We start from the raw sequence: 20,915 nt of genomic DNA on the forward strand, positions 1-20,915 counted from the left end.
ATGGTTTTAATTTTGGGCAAGCAGCGCCTGTGGCCTAAAAACAGAAATCATCTGTCTAAGTTTTCCATGAATAAATTACAAGAACCAAGTCCACGGCCTGGCTATTTATGTTGCTTTGAGAGACGGCAATAACAGGATTTTCACCATCAAACACGCGGAGATACAAGTATCTCTGCCTTCAGGGCCCCTCCACGGTGGGGGTGTCCCCTCCCCCTCCCGCTGGACCACTGGCCCTGCAGACCCTGGCACAGAGACAGAGCAGCGCAGCCGCAGCACCGCAGGCTCACCTTGGGTGGCTTCAGGCTCTTCCCACGTTGTCGTTTGGAGCGCAAGAGCCGTTCTCTCTCCTAGAAGGAAACACAACTGTTCGCATTTCCAGCTCGCCTCCCATCACACCCACCAACCCAGTGCGCTCTCAGAGGGTGTGACTTACAGCCCTGCTGTGCCTGCCTGCACTGGGCGTGGGCTAAGTCCAGGTTCTGAGCATCCAAGGGACAGCTGCTTCTCAGAACTAATCGCTGCAGAGCCACACCATTAACTGGGCTTAGACCATCCCAGAGAAAAAAGCCAAGATCTGCCAGTCCTGTAAAACTCCAGCCCATCTGCCTTTGGGGCCGGAAGCTTTAAGGCTTTAAGCAGTGCTGACCAGATATCTGCTCTGTCACTGACCACAGCAGAAAATGAAAAAGGTTGCAGATTTGATCTCAGACAGAACTGGGGCCAAATCCTCTTGGGGCCTCCTCCTGGCCAGGTGACACATCTTTTTTCTCTGATTCTCAGATTCTTCCCTTGCTATATGGGCTAGAACTTGTCTTGCAGACAGCTGGTGGCTCCTGTCAGTAGAAATGGCACCTAGAGAGCAGTAGCTGGCGTGGCAGCATGCTGCCCCAGATAAAACCAGCCAATTCTCTCCTTTCTAATCAAATGCTCCTGTTCTCTTCGGCTGCCAGGAAACCCAAAGACAAACCTGCTCCTTGGCTGCAGCCCATGTGGTCCACCCCAGTGTCCCTCCTGATCTTGACTGATGCTGCCATGTTTATTTTTTCCAGACTTATCTGTTTATTGTTCCTCTTTCAACTTTATCATTTTTGAGTGTTTTTTTTATCTTAAGCTGCATAAAGTCTTTAGTGTCATGAAGCAAACATGAATGGAAGGATTGATGGATAGAAGGATGGATGGAATGAAGGCAGGATGGAAGGAAGAAGGGATAGAGGGATGGAGGGAAGGAGGGAGGATGGGAAAATGGATGAAAGGATGGGAGGGAGGAGAGATGGATGGGTGGAAAGATGGAAGGAAGGAGTAAAAAAATAGAGCTAGTCAAGCAAAGTGCATTCGACAATTATGGTCAAAGCCTTTTTGAGAATTTTGATCCCTGCCATTTCTACTTTTTAAAGATCCACGGATAGAACCATCACATAACCCCTTGGGCAAGAACACACTCTGCTTCTAAGACGCAGCTAAAGCTCACTACAGATGCTCCCTTACAGGTGCCTAAGCTCATTCCACAGAGAGCTGCAGAATTCTCTGGATGTAACCCTCCACCTACTTAAAATATATTCACACCTCCCTTAATCTTCACACACACAAACACATGCACACACACAGTCTCAGCAAGTCCTTCAAAATCTGGTCTGCTTATAAGGTTCAGGTACTCGAGTTCACAGTCTGTAACAACTAAGCTAAAAATAATTAGACTTTTGGGGGAAAGATCATGCTCACTCTGTACAGGTCAGAAGACTCTTTCTTAAAACTGCTGCTTCTGTTTCTTTAAACACACACCTACTTTAATGCACCAGTATCATTCCCCTAGAGGGGGTGCACCGTTCCTGGACGTACTGCAATACCAGGCTGATGTGTGGAGTGGGTGGAGCCAGCGCCTATTCCAACTCTCTGCTCCAAACATCTGTTTAATATACTGCCCTCGAATAGAGGACATATCAGACATTAAATTGGTGAGAACCGTACTACACTTGCTCTCAGCCAAAAGGCCGAGAAGCGATGCTGCTGCTTCTTAATGGCAGCAAACTGGGGATAAGATTTGAGAAAAAGAGTAGCCATGGAAACTGCTCCCAGGTACCAGTGATGTCACAGCAGTAAACGATGTGGAAGCCGCTTTCCGGCAGAATAAAGCAGCGCGGTGCCCATCACCAGGAGGAGCTCCGTGAGACCCGCCCCCTTCTGCAGCATCGCCCTGCAGCCCGGTGTCGCGTGGCGCCCCCTGAGGGCCGTCACCCGCACAGACGCACCAGTGACAGGTCGTCAATGACGTGCTGCTGCTCCAGCACTTGCAGCCGCAGGAACTCGATCTCCTGCTCGTCCCTCGTCAGGCTGAGGTCGTTCAAGGAAGTGTGCCGCTTCAGGGATGCCTGGGCTGACAGCTTCTCCTTCTGCAGCCAAGGGAGAGGGCACTGCAGGGCTGCTCGCCTGCAACGCTTGTCCAGGACCCATCATGCACATCCGGGCACGAGCATGGGCTTGGGGATACGAGTTGGAAGGATGGAGGTAGGGATGGCGGCCACCTGTCCCCACACTGGAGGAGCAGATAGCTGTAGACCAGACAGGGCCGAGGTACGGCTGACCGTACGCACTGCTGACGGGAAGGGCTGGGCAGGCATTCTAGGGGAGAGGTGGAGGTCTGCACCAAGCCTGGACAGCTTGGACGCTCGGGGAGGAGAGCGCAGCACACAGGGCAATGACACACACTAACACCTGGACCTGTCAGGAGACAGGGAGGAGGGCGTCCTGTCTCCCAGAGCCTCAGTCTTCTCAGCTATCAAATGGGCATGACTGACACCGCCTTGGACAGTGAACCTCAGAGCATTCCTTAAACCATCAACTACAAGACACCATCCTGGCCACAAAGACCAATTATTCTTTTTGGAGCAAATAAAAGACCCTTATGCAAAGCACTTAGAGCAAGGTCCTCATGGCTTTCACAACCCGAGCCTCCCCAGTGAGATGGGTTTTCTGGGAGAACTTTCTATGACATCACTCCCTCCTTTCCATAACCCCACAGAACTGATATTTTCATTCCCATTTCACGGATGAGAAAGCTGAGGCTTGGAGAGAATGAAGGCTGAGCTTCAGGACCCCGGGGTGTAGATGGCAGAGCAGGGGCGCAGACCCATTGTCCGATGACCTGGCGCTCTCCATCAAGCATGGATGCCTACAGTGCTGTGAACTCTGAAGAACGGAGGGCACGAGGGACGGGGGAACACCGAGACTGCTCACCAGGCTGCCCAGGGAGGTAGGTGGGAGGTGGCCCCAGAGAATGAGAAGGGTGAAGGTCAGGGATGGAGAACCCCAGGCAGAGGCAGGGATTCCGGGGCCAGGTACTTACCATCTCCACGTTCTCCCTCGTGAGGTTTTTGATCTTCTCCTCCATCCTCTGGATGCTGTGCAGCAGGTCCTCATTCTTCTTGTTCATTCGCTTGTTCTTCTCCACCAGGGGCTTCAGCTGGACCTCCGTCTCTCGGGAGCGTTTCAGCTGTGCTCAGACAGACAGAGGGCGGGCGGCTTTAAGACTCGATGGGTGGCTGATGTCAACCGCGGAGGCCAGTGGAGATCCTGCCTGGCCTCTTCCGAGACTGGAGCTGCCACCGTTGGGACCACATTTCCTGGGTGGTGCACAAACCCAAAAGAGCCGCGGATGCCTGGCTTCCAAGTGCAGGCTCCCTGCTGAGCCTCAGAACTAAACGCAGGGTGATACTCTTTGCAGGGTTATTTTAACGGATGAAAATTAGAAACGACTTGAAGATTCATCAGTATCTAGACAACCCCAAGAACTGCTGCACACATTGGGCACCCGCCAGGAGTCCAAACCGATGTTACTTAAGCCCTTTCAGGCATCCTCTCTCGTCTAACTCTCACCACGACCTGAGGAGGGGGCCCATCCGCATCCCCTTTCCACTTCATTGACAAAGAACCTGACCACTAGGAGGTGAGGTGATGTGTGCAAGGTCAAGCAGAAAGTGCCAGAACCAAGAGTCAAACACAAGGGACTGACGGCAGAGCCCAGCTTTTGGTCACCAGGCTGTGCAAGTTAAGATCCAACACTGATGGCAGCCGTGAAAATGTAAAACGTCCCTGGACTTGAACATTCTACCTCTAGAAACACACCCCACAGACACAAAGGTTCAGGTGAGTAAAGACAGAAATGCGTCTTCTGTGTGGCCTTGTTTCTAACGGCAAAGAAACCTGAAATGGCCTAACCATTCAGCAGCAGAGGAACAGGTAGATAAACCAGGGTTTGTCCACACAGCAGAGCGCGACGCAGCTGTTCAAAAGACCAAGGGGCGTCTTCAGGCACTGGTGGGGAGCGCCGCCGCTGATCACCCACGCGGGAAAAGCAGGTTGCAGGACAACCATACGTAGGGAAAATAGCCCGCTTGTAACCGCAAAACGACAAAGAAAGTCCCTCAGCGGGTGTCGAAATGTTTGCAGAAGCATTAAAACCACGTAAGAACCACCTCAAACTGCTAACAGTAGTTATCTCGTGATTTTAAGATCCAAGTGCTGGCAAACTTATCCGTTCTCACTTTAAACACTTCACAAGGTCTGAATTGTTTCCAGCAAACCATATTTTTTTCTAATCCACTTAGTAAACTATTTTGCCTCCCATAAGGGATTTTTTTTAAGCTCATGAAAATTTAAGTGAAAAGTGGAGACATAATATTAGACGTTCAGTCTGATGAAGGCTATATAAAAATATGTCTTTGAAAATACTGGAAGGAAATGAATTTATTCTGATGCTGCTAAAATTGTGAAGCGGTGACATTCTTAACACTTCATCTCCCATGTTTTCAAATATATAGATACTTACTTTCATAATAAAATTTAGAATAAAGAGAAACATTATGAGGTATTTGTCGAGAAATTTATGTACTGACTACCACTACATAAAAATTAGTTTAGCTGTTTATCCAGCAAATTTAAACATATTCAATAAATTGTTATTCTTGTTTTATTTATTTTTTTAACCGGAAGTGCACGTTATTTTTAAAATTAGAAGTTTTTTTGCAAAGGAAAGTAAAAAGATGAGAAAAAATTAAGATTATCTATAATCACACCACCTAAAAAAACTTCCAGTATCCAGGATGATTACAACGTATTTTTGTTCTGTAAACAGTTTTTATCATTTAATTTATGGTGCACAAATGTCTATGGCAATTAAATATGACCTATAACATGATTCTTAACGACTGCATGCAGCTCACTGCAGAAATGTCCCACAATACTGTGACCAATACTGAGTATTGAACAACTGGGGCTCCGCTGTGTTCTGGTCTGGTTTCGGTTGCTGCTAATCATCACTGCAATGAACAAGCTCTTCAGACCCCTCACTGAACGTCCCTGACTGCTCGCTCGGGATAAATCCCTGCAGAAACAACAGGCTTCCTCAACGAGCGTGTGTTCGGTTTTTAATCAGAGAGAAATCAGAAGGAAAGGCGAGGAAAGGCCTCTGCGTGAACTCCCTGTTTAAGGTGTGGCTTGTGGCCCCGGGGCCGCCTCCCTGCACCCCACAGGCACCATCTGTCTCTGGGGGCTGGTTACCAGTTCATTCCTCTCGTCTGCCAACAGGGTATTTCTGTCTTCCAGCTTCCGTATCACCGAATTCAGCTCAGCAATTTTCAGCTGAAATCGGCGCACATCTCGCTCGTCCATATGTTGATCCTAAAAAAGAATCAAGATGTAAGTGCACTTTGAAGCTTAACTGAATCAAAGCGCTCCATGGACCCTTCTTGGAAAACTCTCAGGACAAAGGTGGGCTCCTCGTTAAAGGGACCGGACACCGCGCTGGGGCTCCCCCGTGTCAAGTGACAGGCGGAAAGGCTTCATCTCAAAGGCGATGAGGTCTCAAACCCTCCAGTGGCTCCCTAACATCTGCATGTCTCTGGGGACCTTCCTGGAGACAGACACTTAACCATCTAGTAAATGAATGAGTGAATGCAGCTTCGGCCTCCTCTGCTAAGTACCAAGCGTGGCCCAGACACCCCGCTGCTGGCCTGGCTCCCCCTCACAGGCGGGGCCTTTAGGTCACGCCCTGTCCGGATTGGGCCCCTGGCTGTGCTCCTCCTGGATACTCCGATACTCCGCACTCCTGCCTTCATGTCTTTGTTTTCAGCTGAGCCCTAAGACCACAGGAGGCGAAAGTAGCCCGACCCTCACCTCTGTACTCCCGTGCCTAGCACTGGGCCTGGCACATAGTGAATGTAAGCACATGTGGGGAGGAAGGGGTCAGGGAGGGAAGGAAGGATGGACAGGTGGATGGGAGGGAGGGAAGGAGGGAGAACGGAGAGTGGGCAGCTGACTGGAAGAATGACCAGTAGAAGGAAGGACGGGTGGGTGGTCGGCTCTGAGGCCCCAGCGCCTGCACGAGCCCCTCACCTGGACGCCCATGAGCTCGGCCATGTCCCCGATGCCAGGCGGGAGCTCTCTCTTTGGACTACTGTGGTACCGCTCAGCCTCTCTGACCTGAACCAACTGCTCATCCAAAGCCTCTTTCTGAAGAAGCAGCTTCTGGGTCTGCCCAGTCTGCACGCCAAGTTCCTTCTCCAAGGCCAGAATCACACGGTCTTTCCCCTTGATCTCATCCATCTGCAAAGGGAGAGAATCAGCAGCCAGTCGTCAGGGCTCGTTGACCAGGGGAAGCTCCCCGTCGCTGGCCTCAGGCCCGGGGAAAGGTTCAGCAGCTCCATGGACCCGGGGCAGCTGAACTCAGCGCCTCGGGACACAGAGTGGCCACAGCGCACAGCCCAGGCCCTGCTCCCCGTCACCGCTCCTGAACAGAGGAGCACAGAGCTGCGGGTCCAACGACTTCTATGGTCAACCAGATACTTACCATCAGAACTGACCTATGCTTGGGTCTCTTCCACCTTAATGAAATAAAGTCAAATCCTGACCCCCCAGGCCCCTCCAGCCACCCCCCCCCACCCCCGCAGCTCTCAGTTTCCTTAGAGTTGGTCATTCTCCTGTCTCTCACTCCTAACTGGCCACCTCCTCACCCTGCCAGCGAACAGCTCTTGCTAAGGTCTCCAGCACTCTCCTGGCCCTCAAGCCCACTGGACACCTTTCTATCCTCTCTCCTCCTCGCCAGCATCTGACCCGGTCGCCCACTCCCTCTTGCCCTCCACGGGACTTCTCAGTTTCCATCTTCTTTACAGACTTGCCTCACCCGGGTTGCCATTCAAATTCGTAGTTTCCAAGGCTGGGCCCTCTTCCCAGTCTGTGTCCTTGCCCCAGGCCGCCGGGTCCTCACCCACGACGCTAACTCCACCGTGTGCAGCTGACACTCCAGCCTCCTCCCCTGGCCCTCACATCTCTCAGGCACCCACAGAGAACCCACTGGTTGCCTGACATCTCTGCTGGGGCCTCCAAGGCCCCTGGTCCTCTCACGAGCCTCAGCGTGAGCCCCAGTGCACCCCAGCCCAGACCCCCACAGTCCCTAGAGGAAACCAAACAAAAGAAGCTTATGGAAGAGGAAGCTTTAGTAGCTGGCTGTCCACTCCAGTTGTTTCTGGATGCAAAGCCAATAGCTGGGAAACTGCCAGAGGAAGGGTGCTGTACTGGGGTGCCCTGCCCCCCCCAATCTATGTCCTTCCTACAACCTGAGACTCTGATCTCATTTAGAACTTGGGTCTTGGCAGATATAATTAGTTAAGATGATGGTTACACTGGAATAGGTTGGGCCTAACGACTGGCGTCCTTATAAGGGGAGAAGGGACACAGATACCCGGGGAGAAAGTTGCAGGAAAATGAGAGGAGAGAGGATGGTCACGTCCCAGGTCTCAGGCAAGCCTCTGGGATGTGCCCTGCCAAGTGAGGGTCCTTGGCTTCCCGTGGGAACAAATTCAAGAGTGAGCCAGAGTAGAGTGAAGGCAGACTTATTCAGGGAGGTGCACACTCAGCAGACACAGAGCGGGCCATCTTAGAAGGCCACAGAGGCGAGAGGTGAGAGGCCCTGGGATTTGGGATTGTTCATTTTTATGCACTTGGTGACTTCATATGCTAACAAGTGGGAGAATTATTTCAGCTATTTTGGGGAAAGGAAGATGTCCCAGAATTGGGCAACTGCCCACTCTTTACTTTTTATGGCCAGCCTCAGAACTGTCACGGTGGCTGTGCGAGGGCCATTTAGCAGCTAATGTATTACAGTGAGCCTGCAGTGAAGCTCAAGGTCTCCTGGAAGTCAAGTCTTCTGCCATCTTCGACTTAGTTGGCTCTAACCAGTTAACCTATCCTCAATGTTTTAACACAGTCAGAAGAAGAGGAGGAACACAGGAGAGGCCACAGAAGGAGGAAGCAGAGATGGGAGGGATGTGTCCACAAGCCCAGGAAAGCTTGGAGCCCCCAGAAGCTGGAAGAGAAGGAAGGATCCTCCCTGAGTATTCAGTGGGGCATGGCCCTACCAACATCTTGATTTTGAACCTCCAGTGTCCGGAACTATGAGAGAATAAATTTCTGTTGTTTTAAGCCACTGAGTGTATGGTCATTTGCCGAGGCAGCCCCAGGAAACTGATACACACAATCAATGTTAGTTGGCACCATTAATCAACTTTAGCTGCTGGCTAACAGAAGGCTATCTTATTTAAACAGCAGACCATGAAAAACTGATAAAATATAATTGAGATTATGGAAGGAGGAAAAGGGTACCCCCAAACTCCAGACTGAGGTTTTCAACAAAGTCCCACCATTCTGACAAGCTCTTTGAGTTGCCTTTCTTCGGAATCAAAAAGGATGCTCCACTTCTCTCTACACCCCCAACCTCCTCCCCATGATAGTGTCCTGGAGCTCCCGCCAAGGGTGAGCTTCCTTCAGCAGCTGCAGAACGTGTCCACTGCTCCCCCTGGTGGCGGTTCACCACAGCTCCCTGCTTCGGCTAAACCCGCTCTGAATGGGTGGGAGCATCTTCCCACTGTAGGGAAGAATCCTTAATGATCCGGAAAACATTGTTGCCACTGCAGATTTCAATCCAGAAGTAATAAGAACTATGTGAAAGGAGTTCATTAATGTAAACCACTTATACATGCTTTCATTAACTCAACAAATAGACTGAATTGAGCACCATCAACAGGTGCTGTGAAACACTGGTGAGAGAAACAGATCAGTGTCCCTGCCCTCAGAGCTTCCATTCTAGAGGGGAAGTAGCTGAAAACGTAATAAATAAGTCAACACTGGCGGAGATCAGAGCATTAGTGCTAGGAGAAAAAAGCAAAGCGAGAGGAATCAGTGGTACCAGTTAGGGGTGCTCCAAGTTAACAGGTAGGGTTCCAGTCTGTCCCCTCAGCATCCCGGCTGCACACTCCTGGCTTTGCACTGGAGCCCCGAAGCACAGCCCCTGCCACCGCAGTGCTCTAGCTCCTCCCACAAAAAGCAGCAGCGTCACAAGCAAGACACCTCTGGAGATCCAAATTCTCAGCCTAGAGGAGCACCAAGTCCCCAGTTATCCCACTAAATGAGCAGAGGGCTTCCACCTCATCACATGGGAAACGTTCCTGGAAAGCAGTCTCGCTAGTGGAGACGGCGCCCAGGAGCGGAAGCACAAAGCAGAATAGGTCTTGGAGCCAACATTCTCTAGGTTGCTACACTTCCTTGGCCAGAGTCCTGAGGTTCCAGGGGTGAGGATACCTGTCAGCTCTTGGAGCTCACGGCAAGCACTCTCACCATTTGTCAGCTTTGATCTGACTCCCAGGCTGGGCTCTTAGCCATCTGCCCCCTGCCCTCAGGACCTCAGGACCCTGATGAAACCTGAACCTCTGACACCGAGCCTCCGGAGCTTCCCCAAACCCCATCACCTGAGTGTACTGGACATTCCTGGGTTGCCTCCTTGCATATGTCTCCCCTTCTCCCACACTCCCAGTCTCACCATGTGGTTCAGGAGAGGGGTGGGGCTGAAACCACTTTAAATTCCCAGGGCAGGCCCTAATTGGCTCATACCACCCAATGGCTCCACCCCCTAATAGTCATTGTTTCAGGGATGGATACCCAATCAGAGCCAACAGCCTGAAGTGGGTGTTGCTAGGACCCTCCTATTTCTCCTTAGGAGCTAAGAAAGAGCTTCTCTCACTTTCTCTGGGCTGTTTCCTGCGAGGATATTGGGCCCAGCACAGCGGTGGCATCCCATCAGCGTGCTGAGAGCCCAGAGCCCAAGAATGACACAGCAGGGGCAGAGAAGAGCCTGAGAAACCTGGGGCCTGGAGATGTCATTTGTGCCACCGGAGCTGTGTCTGAAGGTAGTCCCGCTACTTCAGTTATGAGAGCCGATAGACTCACGATTCAAGCCGGTTGAAGGCAGAATTTCTACCACTTGTGCCCATAAAATTCTAACAGGTGATACACAGTTGGGGATGATGGCGATCACTTCTTACGTGCTAGTGTGAGCTCAGGACTACGTACGTACTAAGAGACACATTCTCTCTTAGTCTTCAAAAGACCCTCCATGTAGACATTATTTACCCCATTTTATAGGTAAGCCTGAGGCCCAGAGAGGTGAATATGCCCACGGCCTAGTCAGCAGCAGAACCGTGATTCAGACTCAGGTCAGCCTCCCCAAAGCCCTTGCCATGCTCTCCCTCACAGGCACAGAATCTAATCCCTTCTCAGCAGTCACATCGATCAGGACACTCGTCTCAGTGAAAACCTCAGCTTAGCCAGCTCCCAGCAAACCCACCAATTCATGAGTAATTTTGTGAGCTCCGCTTCACTGCGAAGTTTGGGGAATCAAAGAATGAAAACAAGCTGCGACCCCACGATCCAGTTTCCCTGTTCTCCCTGATACCTGTAGTTGGGTGAATGGTGTTCCCCCCAAATTTCACATCTACTCGGAAAAGCAGAATGTGATCCTATTAGAAATAGGGTCTTCAAAGATGTAACTAAGATGGAAGTTAAGATGAGGTCATTCCACATTGGGGTGGGCCCTAGATGCACCAACTGGTGTCCTTATAGGAAGGGGACAAGACATAGAAACGTGAGGAGGAACAGGCCACATGGAGGCAGAGGCAGGAGTGATGCAGTGCTAAGCCGAGGGATGCCAAGGACTCCCGGCAACCACTTGAAGCTGGAAGAGGCAAGAAAGGAGCCTTCCCTGGAGGCTCCAGAGGGGCACAGCCCTGCTGACACCTTGATTTCAGGCTTCCAGACTCCAGAACAGTGAGAGAACAAATTCCTGTTGTTTTAAGCCACGGAGTTTGTGGCGATCTGTCGCGGCAGCCCTAGGAACCCAGCAGAGCACCACACCGGGAAGTATCAGGGGCCGCTGTGCACTCAGGAGGAGCACTGCAGTTCCCAGCGCCCCTTGCAGCTGGGTGAGGCCGAGCGAGTAACTTCCGGCCAATGAGGTGGAAGTAGAAGGGTTCAGAACCTCCAAAAAGAAAAGCATTTTTTAAAATGAAGACCACACCCTCCTTCATCTGCCCTCCTACTGCCAACTTGGGATGAAGGTGTGATGGCTGGCACCCCATGGAATGAGGGGCCACGAGGACCACATCCCAGAGTCCCCTCTGAAGGGAAAGCTGAGAGGCGTGTGTGGCCTGCTCTACTCTGTGGAGCCCTTTCCAGACTTTGCACATGGAAGAGAAATAACTTCCAGATTTTAAGCCCCTGTGTATGGGGGTGGGGGTAGTCCTCCCAGACCTAATTGTAACTGGTCTAAGGAATGAGTCCAACCACCCCACATCGACCATAACTGCTTCTTCCTCTTGGCTGTTTCTTCAAGAGGCATGTTAAATGTGTGAGCGGAAGCCTGGAAGCCTTCTTGCATTTCTAATCCAATCCAGCTGACAAAGAAATGAAATGCAGGCTACCTTCTGAGCATGCTGCCAAGAGGCCTGTCTGAGCAGGGCCGTTTATCAAACGGGAGGATAACGGGACAAACGGACGCTTATTCTTTTCACTCTGTTCCCCTACGTGGGCCACACGCACTGAGAACACCTGGCCGGGGACTACTGCTGTTTGGCACTGAAATGGAAACAGACACCAAATCCTTGGTACATTTTAAATTAAGCTCAGTCAATCTCTTGTACAAATATTTGTTTTTCCCTCATTTTATTTACCTTAAATGTATATTTCCTGTAATACAGGAACATGTTCTCCAGGTCTGCCATTACAGACACTATGAGCTGATCTTAGATGCTTTAGTTAACTTAATCCTCGTGACGCTGGAGATACGTGATTACCCCCATTTTGTAGATGAGGCACCTGAGGCTCAGAGACAGTAAGCAACTTGATTGGGGTCACACAGCTAACAAGTGAGGGAACCTCTATTCACACCCAGGAGAGACCTTCTCCAAAGCCTTCTCTTCCTTTCATGTGATAGCAGGGTCTCTACACACACAAGCCAAAAAGGGGCGGGGGACTGCTTCTGAGAAGTCAGCATTGGGATGTGCTTAGCTCTTCTATAAATTAGAAATATGAAATCAGCATATCTCTTCTGCCATTCTTGGTATTGCATTGTTAAGACGGGAACTGATGCCCTGTCACTGCCTGGCGACCAGTCTGGAGCTGTACAGCTGGACAGGGACTTCAAAAGGGCACCTGGTGCTTCTGCCTCCAGTGGTTAAATCTCTTTCGGTGTCTCCCACAGGCAGGAGAGACCTGTCAAAGACTCCATTCCTCACCCAGGACAGCAGGGACTTGGTTGGAACCCCAGGGCCTAGAACCATGACCGGAGCACAGTGGGTGCCCGAAACTCGGCTTTTACTACTCCAAGCCAGGAGGACCGAGCACGTGCTGGTGGAGAGGACTGGCGCATGCGTAGCAGAGAGCCAGGATGCAGGCGTGCGGGAGGGATTGGGCGCATGTGTGCGGGGGGCTGGGTGCGATGCGCGTGTGCGGAAGGACAGGGTCCCTGCCGGGACCGGGCAGGGGTGCCGCGCACGTACCAGCCTGCGGATGTCGCGCTCGCACTCGCGCTTGATGCGGTGCACCTCGTCCTGGTGCGCCTGGTAGGCGGCGCGCAGGTCGGCGGCCTTGGTCTTGTCCGCCTGCATGCAGTTGCTGAGCGCCTCCTCCGCCTGCTTGCGCGCCGCCTTGAGCTCCAGGATCTCCTGCTGCAGCCGCAGGCGCTCGCCGTCGAAGGTCCTGCGCGCCTCTTCGCGCGCCTCGGCCAGCAGCGCCGTCTTGACCTTGTCGGCCGCGCCGTCGCGCAGCACGTTCAGCGTGGCCTGCAGCCGCTGCAGCTCGCCCTCCTTGATCTTGGCCGTGCGCGCCGCCTCCTGCTCGTGCTGGCGGATGAGCACCTCGCGCAGCGCCTGCAGCTCCTTGGTCTTCTCCTCGTGCAGCTTGGCCTTGAGCTCCGAGATGTAGGCCGTGTGCCGCCGCTGCTCCTGCTCCCGCTCCAGCTTGGCCTCCTGCAGCCGCTCGCGCAGCTTACCCACCTGCAGCCAGAGCGGGGGAGGGAGTCCGTCAGGCTCAAGGTCAGGGTCAGGGCTGGGGGAGCCGGCCATGTCCGCTGCCGCCTCTCATGCCCCTTCCTGTGTGACAGGCCCCTGAGACCCTCCCCGGGTCCCCACACTCCAATTCCCCCTCGGGCCACCTCCATCAGCCCCACCCAGCCTCTTTCCTACTATTCTGTTGAGATCTCTCAGCAGTGGAAAAACATCTGAAGGTGTTAAAGAGGAGAGTCAGGCTTCGACATCCCTTCCTACTTGGAGATTTATGAGGAAGGACGATTTATCAGTTGCAAAATATGCCCTGTAGAAGTCAGCTCTCTCACCAAAGCAAAACAAGTTCTAAACTAAATCACCATTATCACCATCATCATCATCACCATCACCATAGTGGTCACCACCATCATCGTTTCCAGTGCCCATGCCTTGGACTCCGGAGTTAGAGGAGATGGAGCAGGTGGAGGCAGAGAGGACCAGGAGTGGAGGTGCATCGTTGTTGAGTGGCTACCCTGCCCGGGTTGGGGGCTCCAGTTCATCCTTCACCTGAACCTCTTGGCCCCAGGGAGGGAGGTACTGTTTTGCTGCAATGCCTCTGACACTCAGAGATGCTCTGGTGACCTGCCTGGGGTGAGGGGCTGCCAAGGGGCAGAGCCTGGCTCCCCCCCAGGCGCCTGGCCCCAGAGCTGGTGTCCTGCAGATGCAGGCTGCCAACCCCACTTGAATGGATTCATCTAATCAGCAAACAACTTAAAACATTATTTGTAAAATATGCCAAGGGAGTGTTTCCTCAAACACTCCAAAATGCTTTATTCGATCTTTTCATTAAAAATATCACACAATTACACACTTTCCACAGGCGCCCCTTGCAGTCCATTCATTTTCTAAATGACACCAATCTCCGAAGAACTGAAATAAATCTGTTTCTCACGAACAAGCTGCTTCTGTGGAAAGTGGCAACAGACCACACCATCTACAGCACACCAACCTGGTGAAATTAATTCTAGGTGAGGAGTTTTACAGTGTCACCTGGGCTGACAAATCCTTACTTACAACAGCGGGGAAAGAAGCAAAGAAAACTGGCCAAAGACGTAAGATCAACGTCTCCTGACATCAAACACTCACAGAAATAAAACAAGGGCTGGTGGTCAGTCCTTGGGTGATGGGTCGGCCCATCTCACCCGCATGCTGGAACTGGACTCCTTTCCTGAGGGACGGAGTGCCAGGAAGCCAGAACTTCAAATATTTAACATGATTTCCCCGGGGAAGAACTAAAAGCTCCTGGCATCCTCTTCTGAGAAGGCAACACTGTCCTGACTTTCTGGGTTAATGCTGACAGTGATTTGAAGTCAGAAGGATGGGATCTTGTCGGATTCTGAATCAGTGCTGACGAGTGCATTTCCCTTGGCAAATTACTTAACCTCGAGGTGGTTAATGTTCCATGTCGACTGGTCAGGGCCCTGGTGCCAGGTCGTTCGGCCAAACAACAATCTGGATATTGCTGTGAAGGTATTTTTAAGGATGTTATTAACACTGAAACTAGATCTTGAGTAAAGTAGGTCACCCTCCATAAACGTGGGTGGGCCTCACCCAGTCAGGTGAAAGCCTTAAGAGAAGAGACTGAGGTCCCCGCAAGGAGGAAGGAATTCTGCCTCTGGACTGAGAGATCAGCTTTCACTAGAATTTCCAGCCTGCGGGCCCTGCAGATTTCAGATTCAACAACCTCCATCACCATGTGACCAACGTGTTGGAAACCACGCCCCGCCCCCCATCTCTCTCCTACTGGTTCTGATTCTCTCTGAACAACCCTGACAATACAGCCTCCCAGAGCTCCCTGATCCTTTCCCGTGAAGCAGGGCTATCAACAGCTGCCCCTTAAAGATTATTGGGGGAGGGAAGCTGAAAGTCGGTGAGTGGATAAAGGGAGGTTTGGTCACAGGTAGTAAAGGAGGGAGGGTTGTGGACAGTGGGGCCAAGGTGTGTTCAGGGCAGCCTGGGAGAGGCTGGGCCTGTCCCTGGAAGGAGCAGGGGGGCCAGCTGAGATAGGCCAGGCAACCCGGTGTGTAGGCCAGGGATGCTAACAGTGGATGGGCCCAGGGAGAAGGCCCTGCTGAGTCCCACCAGCTCTGCCCAGAAAAGCCGAGGACTGAGCCTGGGCACTGTGATCCAAGTGCATCACAGCGAGGCTGGGGCAGCTCCTGGTGTGCACAGAACCCCAACCCCCTCCTTACTCCATTGAGCTGAGCAGGTCTACAAAGGTCATGTGGCATTTAACTCGCCAGATGCCTCCAAGCTGCTCCCCAAGTCCAGAGGTCCACCAAGAGAGAGGGGCCCTGCCAGCCGTGCCTTAGCACTTGCAGCAAGAGCAAAATGACAGAGAAAGGGAACGCACCTAACTGGGAGGGGACTGGCGTGGGGAACTCATCAGAGCCAGCATCACCAAGTGCCCCAACAGGTATAGTGAAATCAGCCTGCCCTGGGCTCTTTCCACGGCTCCTCATCCGATCCATCAGTGCTAGGTCTTTGTTTCCAGGCCTTAACCACTTGTCTCTGCTCTCTGTGACCAGCCTGGTCCAAGCTGGCAGCAGCAGCCCTCTGCCAGACTACGGCAGTCACCTCCTCACTGATAATCACCATGCTCACCTCCACCCTTGGCAGCCAGCACAGGCCTCAGAAAGCACACACTAGATGGTTTCCCTCCACTGCCCTTCCAATCCACGGGGTGCAGGTTAACTATTCTGAAGCCACTGTATAAGTGGAGTGTTGAATAACTAACTATGTGGATAGTGGATGGTGGGGTCAGGCTCTCACTGGAGGGAGGACACAGATCAGCAAGGGGAGGAGGCCAAAGGATCCAGCAGGTACTGGATTAGCACTGGGGACATTAGTAAGAATACATGTTTAACTGAATATAGACACAGATGTGACATTTAGAAATATTTTAGATATTTGTACATACACAGCTTATATACACATCCTCGCTCTGTCAGCTCAGCCTAGAAGCAGAGCCATTCCAGCAGTGTTGAGCACACCCAGTGCCCAGGTATTGGCTTCTAAATACCATTCTCCAATAAAAGGAAAGAATTCCTTACAGCAATGATTGGCTCTAGGACTGGGGCAGGCGATATACAAGATGAGCCTGGAGCATCTTACGGTGCCAGAAAGCAAGGATGTGCGCAAGAATAAATTAATAATAAATGCCACAATGATGGAACATGTCAAAGTGACCCAGGAGCCAACTGAAAGAGATCTCAGCAGCCAAAGCTAGAACCATTGGAGCAACAAAATAAAGTAGTTTTGGGTTATAATCCGGAGTATAAAACAAGTATTCATATTGATGTAAATAAAAAAATACAAAAGAAAGCAACAAAAAAGGAAACCCTCAAGAGCTTTGTGGCATTCAGCACACAAGCCTGTCCTCCCCAGCCCGCAGGACTGACCCCGGCTGACGGCTCTCCGGTCCTCCTCCCTGACCGCTCAGCTGGGGCCACGCCGCTACCTGCTGCACCTCAGACACACATACGCCTTCCCACCGCCAGGCCTGTTCCCGAGCTAGTCCCTCTGCCCGGAACGCTCGCAGCCAGGTCTCTCTGCAGGGTCTGCCCTCCCCACTCCATTCAGCGCCTCTTTGCTGCTGGCCACCCCCCAAAAGAGCCACCCCCTCTCCAGCCCCACTGCTCTCCACTTGCTTCTCCTGCTTTACTTTCTTGGCACTTTTCACTGCAGAATAGATATTACACGTTAACGTCCTGGCATTTGAACGCTCCCTACTCCCCCTGTTGGAGACAAGCTCCGGGAGGAGGACTGGCTCCAGAGCAGCACAGCTTCTGGGGCAGAGCATGGCACACAGGAGGTGGTCAATAATTAGCTGTGGACTGAGCAAAGCAAAGAATGAGAGGAGGAAGGGGCTGGCAGGTTTGTAAATAAGGAATGACAGCATCTACCACCTCAGCCATGAGCACCTGCCTTCCCCAGGGGGGCCCGGCTCCTACACGAGCTGCTCCCTCTGCCTGGTCCCTGGGCCTTCACCCTCCCTCTTGTCCCCGAGAGGGCCCAGAAGCCTTCCTCGACTGGGTCAGGGCCTCCACTGGGCTCCTGGAGCCCCACGTGATTTTTCTCCATTAACCACACAGATTACACCCAAATTTCAACCCTCCTGGCCCAGCCACCAGCAGCCCCTGGAGGGCAGGATGGGACCCAACTCAATTCTGTAGCCACGCTAGTCCCTGGCCCAGTGTAGCTGCAGAGCAGCGTGGGCTGGTCACTGCAAGAACGGATGACTCCCCAGCTGGTGGGTGATGGGCAGCAGCTGGAACGCTCAGCTTAGCTCGGGCCCCTGTGCTGACTACTGCCCTCTCTGCCCCGAAACACACCAGACTGTGGGCCTCAACAAGTCAGGGACTCTGCCCCAGTGGCCTTGGCACCCCGATTGGCACTGAGGATGCTGGACCCTTGGGATGGTGTGAACCCTGCTCCCTTTCTCACTAGCTAGGGAAATCCTTCAAAGCCGGTTCCAATCCCCTTCTGCAAAGCCTTCTCAGGCCCCTCTCGCATTGCATGGCTTCCTAAAATCTCTGGTGTAACATTCCAATTACTGTCGTCTGGCTAGCTCCCTGAGCATCTGGGTCCCCAGCCTGCCTTTGTCACCTCCAAACACCCAGCCCAGGCCTGAGCACAGGTGCAGGGTGTTCAGTGTATGTATGGATCAACCAACAGGTACCTTCCCCACATCCCCTCATTCTACAGTGTTCAACAAGGTTCCTCTGCTAAAGTAACAACACTGCAAATGCAGCATCGACCACAGATATTATGAGAGCATAGAAAAATAAGTTAAATGCAACTGGAAAGTTTACATTTCTTATACCAGCCAATAAGCACATTGCTGAATTCTCCAAGAACAGAAACTATTCCAGTGGTGACCTGGAGGAGCCCACCAGAAGGACTACGGGGTGGCTGGATTGAGAAAACAGGCAGCGAGGGCACATGGAGGCAGGAGGCACTTGGGGACATGGAAGCATAGGCTGGGGTTCCCTCAGGCCTGGCTTCCAACGCCCCGTCAACACCTACAACTGTGCTGACCTGCTCTTATGGGCTGAATCGTGTCCCCCCTGCCCCAGATTCCTATGTGGAAGTCCCAAACCCCAGAACCTCAGAGTGTGACTGTGTTTGGAGAGAGAGCTTAAAAAAGGTCATTAAGCTAAATGAGATCATGAGGGTGGGCCCTGATCCAATAAAACTGGTGCCTTTTTAACACGAGATGAGGACCAGACACACACAGAGAAGACCATGTGAGCACACAGGGAGAAGACGGCTGTCTGCAAGCCCAGCGGAGAGGCCTCAGCAGGAACCAGGCCTGCCGACACCTTGATTTCAGACTTCCAGCCTCCGGGACTGGGAGGAAATAAATCTCAGTTGTTGAAGCTCACAGGCTATGATACTTTGTTACAGTGGCCCCAGCAAGGTGATCTTCCGGGTAAGTTGCCTCTCCTTTCCCACCCTCAGTTTGCTCACCTGTAAAGTGGGAAAAGCCACATCTGACCTCACAGGTCGCTGCAAGGGTCAGGAGGCCCTCTAAGGCACCTGTGGCAGCCCGCGCAGCAGACACATAAATGTCGGCCGACTGTGGAGTGACTGCAGGGGACGGGCAGTACCCAGGCCCTGTATGTGACTGTCTCACTCGTTCCTTAGACAACCTAGGGAGGCAGACACATTAACAGATGGGGAAACTGAGCTATAAGGCTGCTATCTGGCTTGCCCAAAGACCTCAAGGTGAGTTAGGTGATGGGGGGGATGGAGATGAATGACGCTGGCTGTGTGGCTTCCCCTCATAACCACAGCTGCTGTCACTACTTCCTGGTGGGCTCCTCTAGGCCCAGCTGTGCAGCTGAGAACCCCAGGGGATCCTGGCAGGTGAATCCTTCCTGAGCTGGGCAAGGGGTGAAGAGGCAGGCACCACCAGCAGCTGTGCTGAAAGACAATGGCTGCACTAGGCCTGGAATTCTGAGTGTCTGCGGATAGGAGTGGGCACATCTGTCCCCAGGCTCCAAGAGTCCAGCCTTCATTGCCCCAGATAGAGGACTCAGCCTCTGCTCTCCATGTGGTCTCTTGAGCTAGGGTCAGAGCCAAGGCCAAAAGCCCCAGCCCTCTCCCCACCGGGGAGCTAGACCCTGCTCAGCACTGCAGGTGCTGCCAGAGTCCCAGCACTCAACCAGACACGGGCCGCAATCCCGCGCGCAGTCCCTCCCCTCCACCAGGTGCTGTGGGCAGGGCCGGAGGGCACCTGCAGGGCTCGGGGTATAACCTCCTCCTCCCCAGCCAAGTCAGAGCCTCAGCCGGGCCATGAGGAAGCAAGCCTCCCGCACCACCCCCTTCTCTCCTCACACGGATCCTCTCTGAGCTCACAGAGCACCCACCACTCCACCTGCTTTTCCCTCGAAAGCACCCTGGTCAGAACCATACCGACAACAAGGCGTGGCGGTGCCCAGGCACCAGACGTCAACGGCCTTTGTTGGCATCCATTACCTAAGATCTTTACAACAAACTTAAACCGGGCAGTTATTATAGTGCTACGTTACGGATGAGAAAGTGGAGATTCAGAGACTTCATGTCACTGATCGAAGATCGTGAAGCCAGTCAGGGGCCAAGGTGAGGTTTGAAGCCAGGTCTGCACGATTAAAGGCTGGGCTCCTCTCCTGTGATTGGCTGCCCATGATGCGTGCATTTTGATTGGCACCCAAGCAGGCCCTGGACTGACCAAAGCTCACACCTGCCCGCCGAAAGCAAAACAGTCCATGTACACATACTGACGTCCTCACTCCTGAGCGCAGGCCCATCAGGTGGTACTATCAGGATCCTGTCTTGCAGATGAGAGAGATTACATCCCCGAGGGTGAAGTAGCTGGTCCAAGATCAGAACCAGGTGGGGTGGGGGGGCCAGGACGTACCTGTATCTGTGCCGCCACTGATGTAATACCCATTTTAACGAGGGGCAGGCTGGGGCCCAGAGAGATGGAGTGCCCAAGCTCACCCTAGCCCCGGAACACACCGTCCACTCACACCCCAGGGACAATCTGCCCACCGGGAAGTGACAGCCCACCCCGATCTGAGCCCGAGGCCCGCACCCCTCCCACCTTGCTCTTTTCCTGCTGGAACTCGATCTGAATGCTGGTCAGCTTGGCCCGCAGCTCCTCGTTAGCCATTTGCACGGCGTCCACCTCCATCTCAGGCTTCTCGCCCTTGCTCCGGCCTTTCTTAGACATGCTTCCCCTCGGTTGAGATGCTGAGATCCCGAGTTCACGCCCACCAGCCAGCAGGTGCCGCTACCAGCTCCTCCGCCGTGCTAACCAGTCTCGCAGGGCTCAGCTCCGCCTCCACGTAAACCACCATCACTTGGGACCCTGGGGGAGGAAGGAAGCCAGGTCAGCAGAGACAGGGGCTGGTGTCCCCCTGCTTGGGGCACTCAAACACAATGGCGGCCAGCGTCTGCTGCGGCCCCCTCCCCAAGCCAGGCACCGCTCAGTCTAAGGATGGCCTA

The 20,915-nt window shown here is 52.9% G+C and overlaps 1 protein-coding gene and 1 non-coding gene across 3 annotated transcripts in view; both read right to left on the minus strand.

Moving 5' to 3' along the window:
- JAKMIP1 (janus kinase and microtubule interacting protein 1) overlaps positions 1 to 20,915 on the minus strand; it is a 112,234-nt gene that overhangs the window by 42,133 nt on the left and 49,186 nt on the right. The window contains exons 2-8 of one of the 2 annotated variants that reach the window (XM_031685996.2): positions 20,512 to 20,778; positions 12,879 to 13,373; positions 6,388 to 6,597; positions 5,554 to 5,673; positions 3,341 to 3,487; positions 2,247 to 2,387; positions 288 to 347 (exon numbers count right to left, since the gene is read on the minus strand). In XM_031685996.2, coding sequence (XP_031541856.2) covers positions 288 to 347; positions 2,247 to 2,387; positions 3,341 to 3,487; positions 5,554 to 5,673; positions 6,388 to 6,597; positions 12,879 to 13,373; positions 20,512 to 20,640 — 1,302 coding nt within the window. In that variant the 5' untranslated portion in view covers positions 20,641 to 20,778. The remainder of the gene's footprint in view (positions 1 to 287; positions 348 to 2,246; positions 2,388 to 3,340; positions 3,488 to 5,553; positions 5,674 to 6,387; positions 6,598 to 12,878; positions 13,374 to 20,511; positions 20,779 to 20,915) is intronic. The other variant, XM_072946485.1, reaches the window with a different exon arrangement.
- On the minus strand, positions 1,811 to 2,000 carry LOC116276816 (U2 spliceosomal RNA). Its single transcript, XR_004186308.2, has one exon. It is a non-coding gene; the product is annotated as a U2 spliceosomal RNA (small nuclear RNA).

The sequence above is a fragment of the Vicugna pacos genome, chromosome 2 (assembly GCF_048564905.1).
Source record: "Vicugna pacos chromosome 2, VicPac4, whole genome shotgun sequence".
Taxonomy (NCBI): Eukaryota; Metazoa; Chordata; class Mammalia; order Artiodactyla; family Camelidae; genus Vicugna; species Vicugna pacos.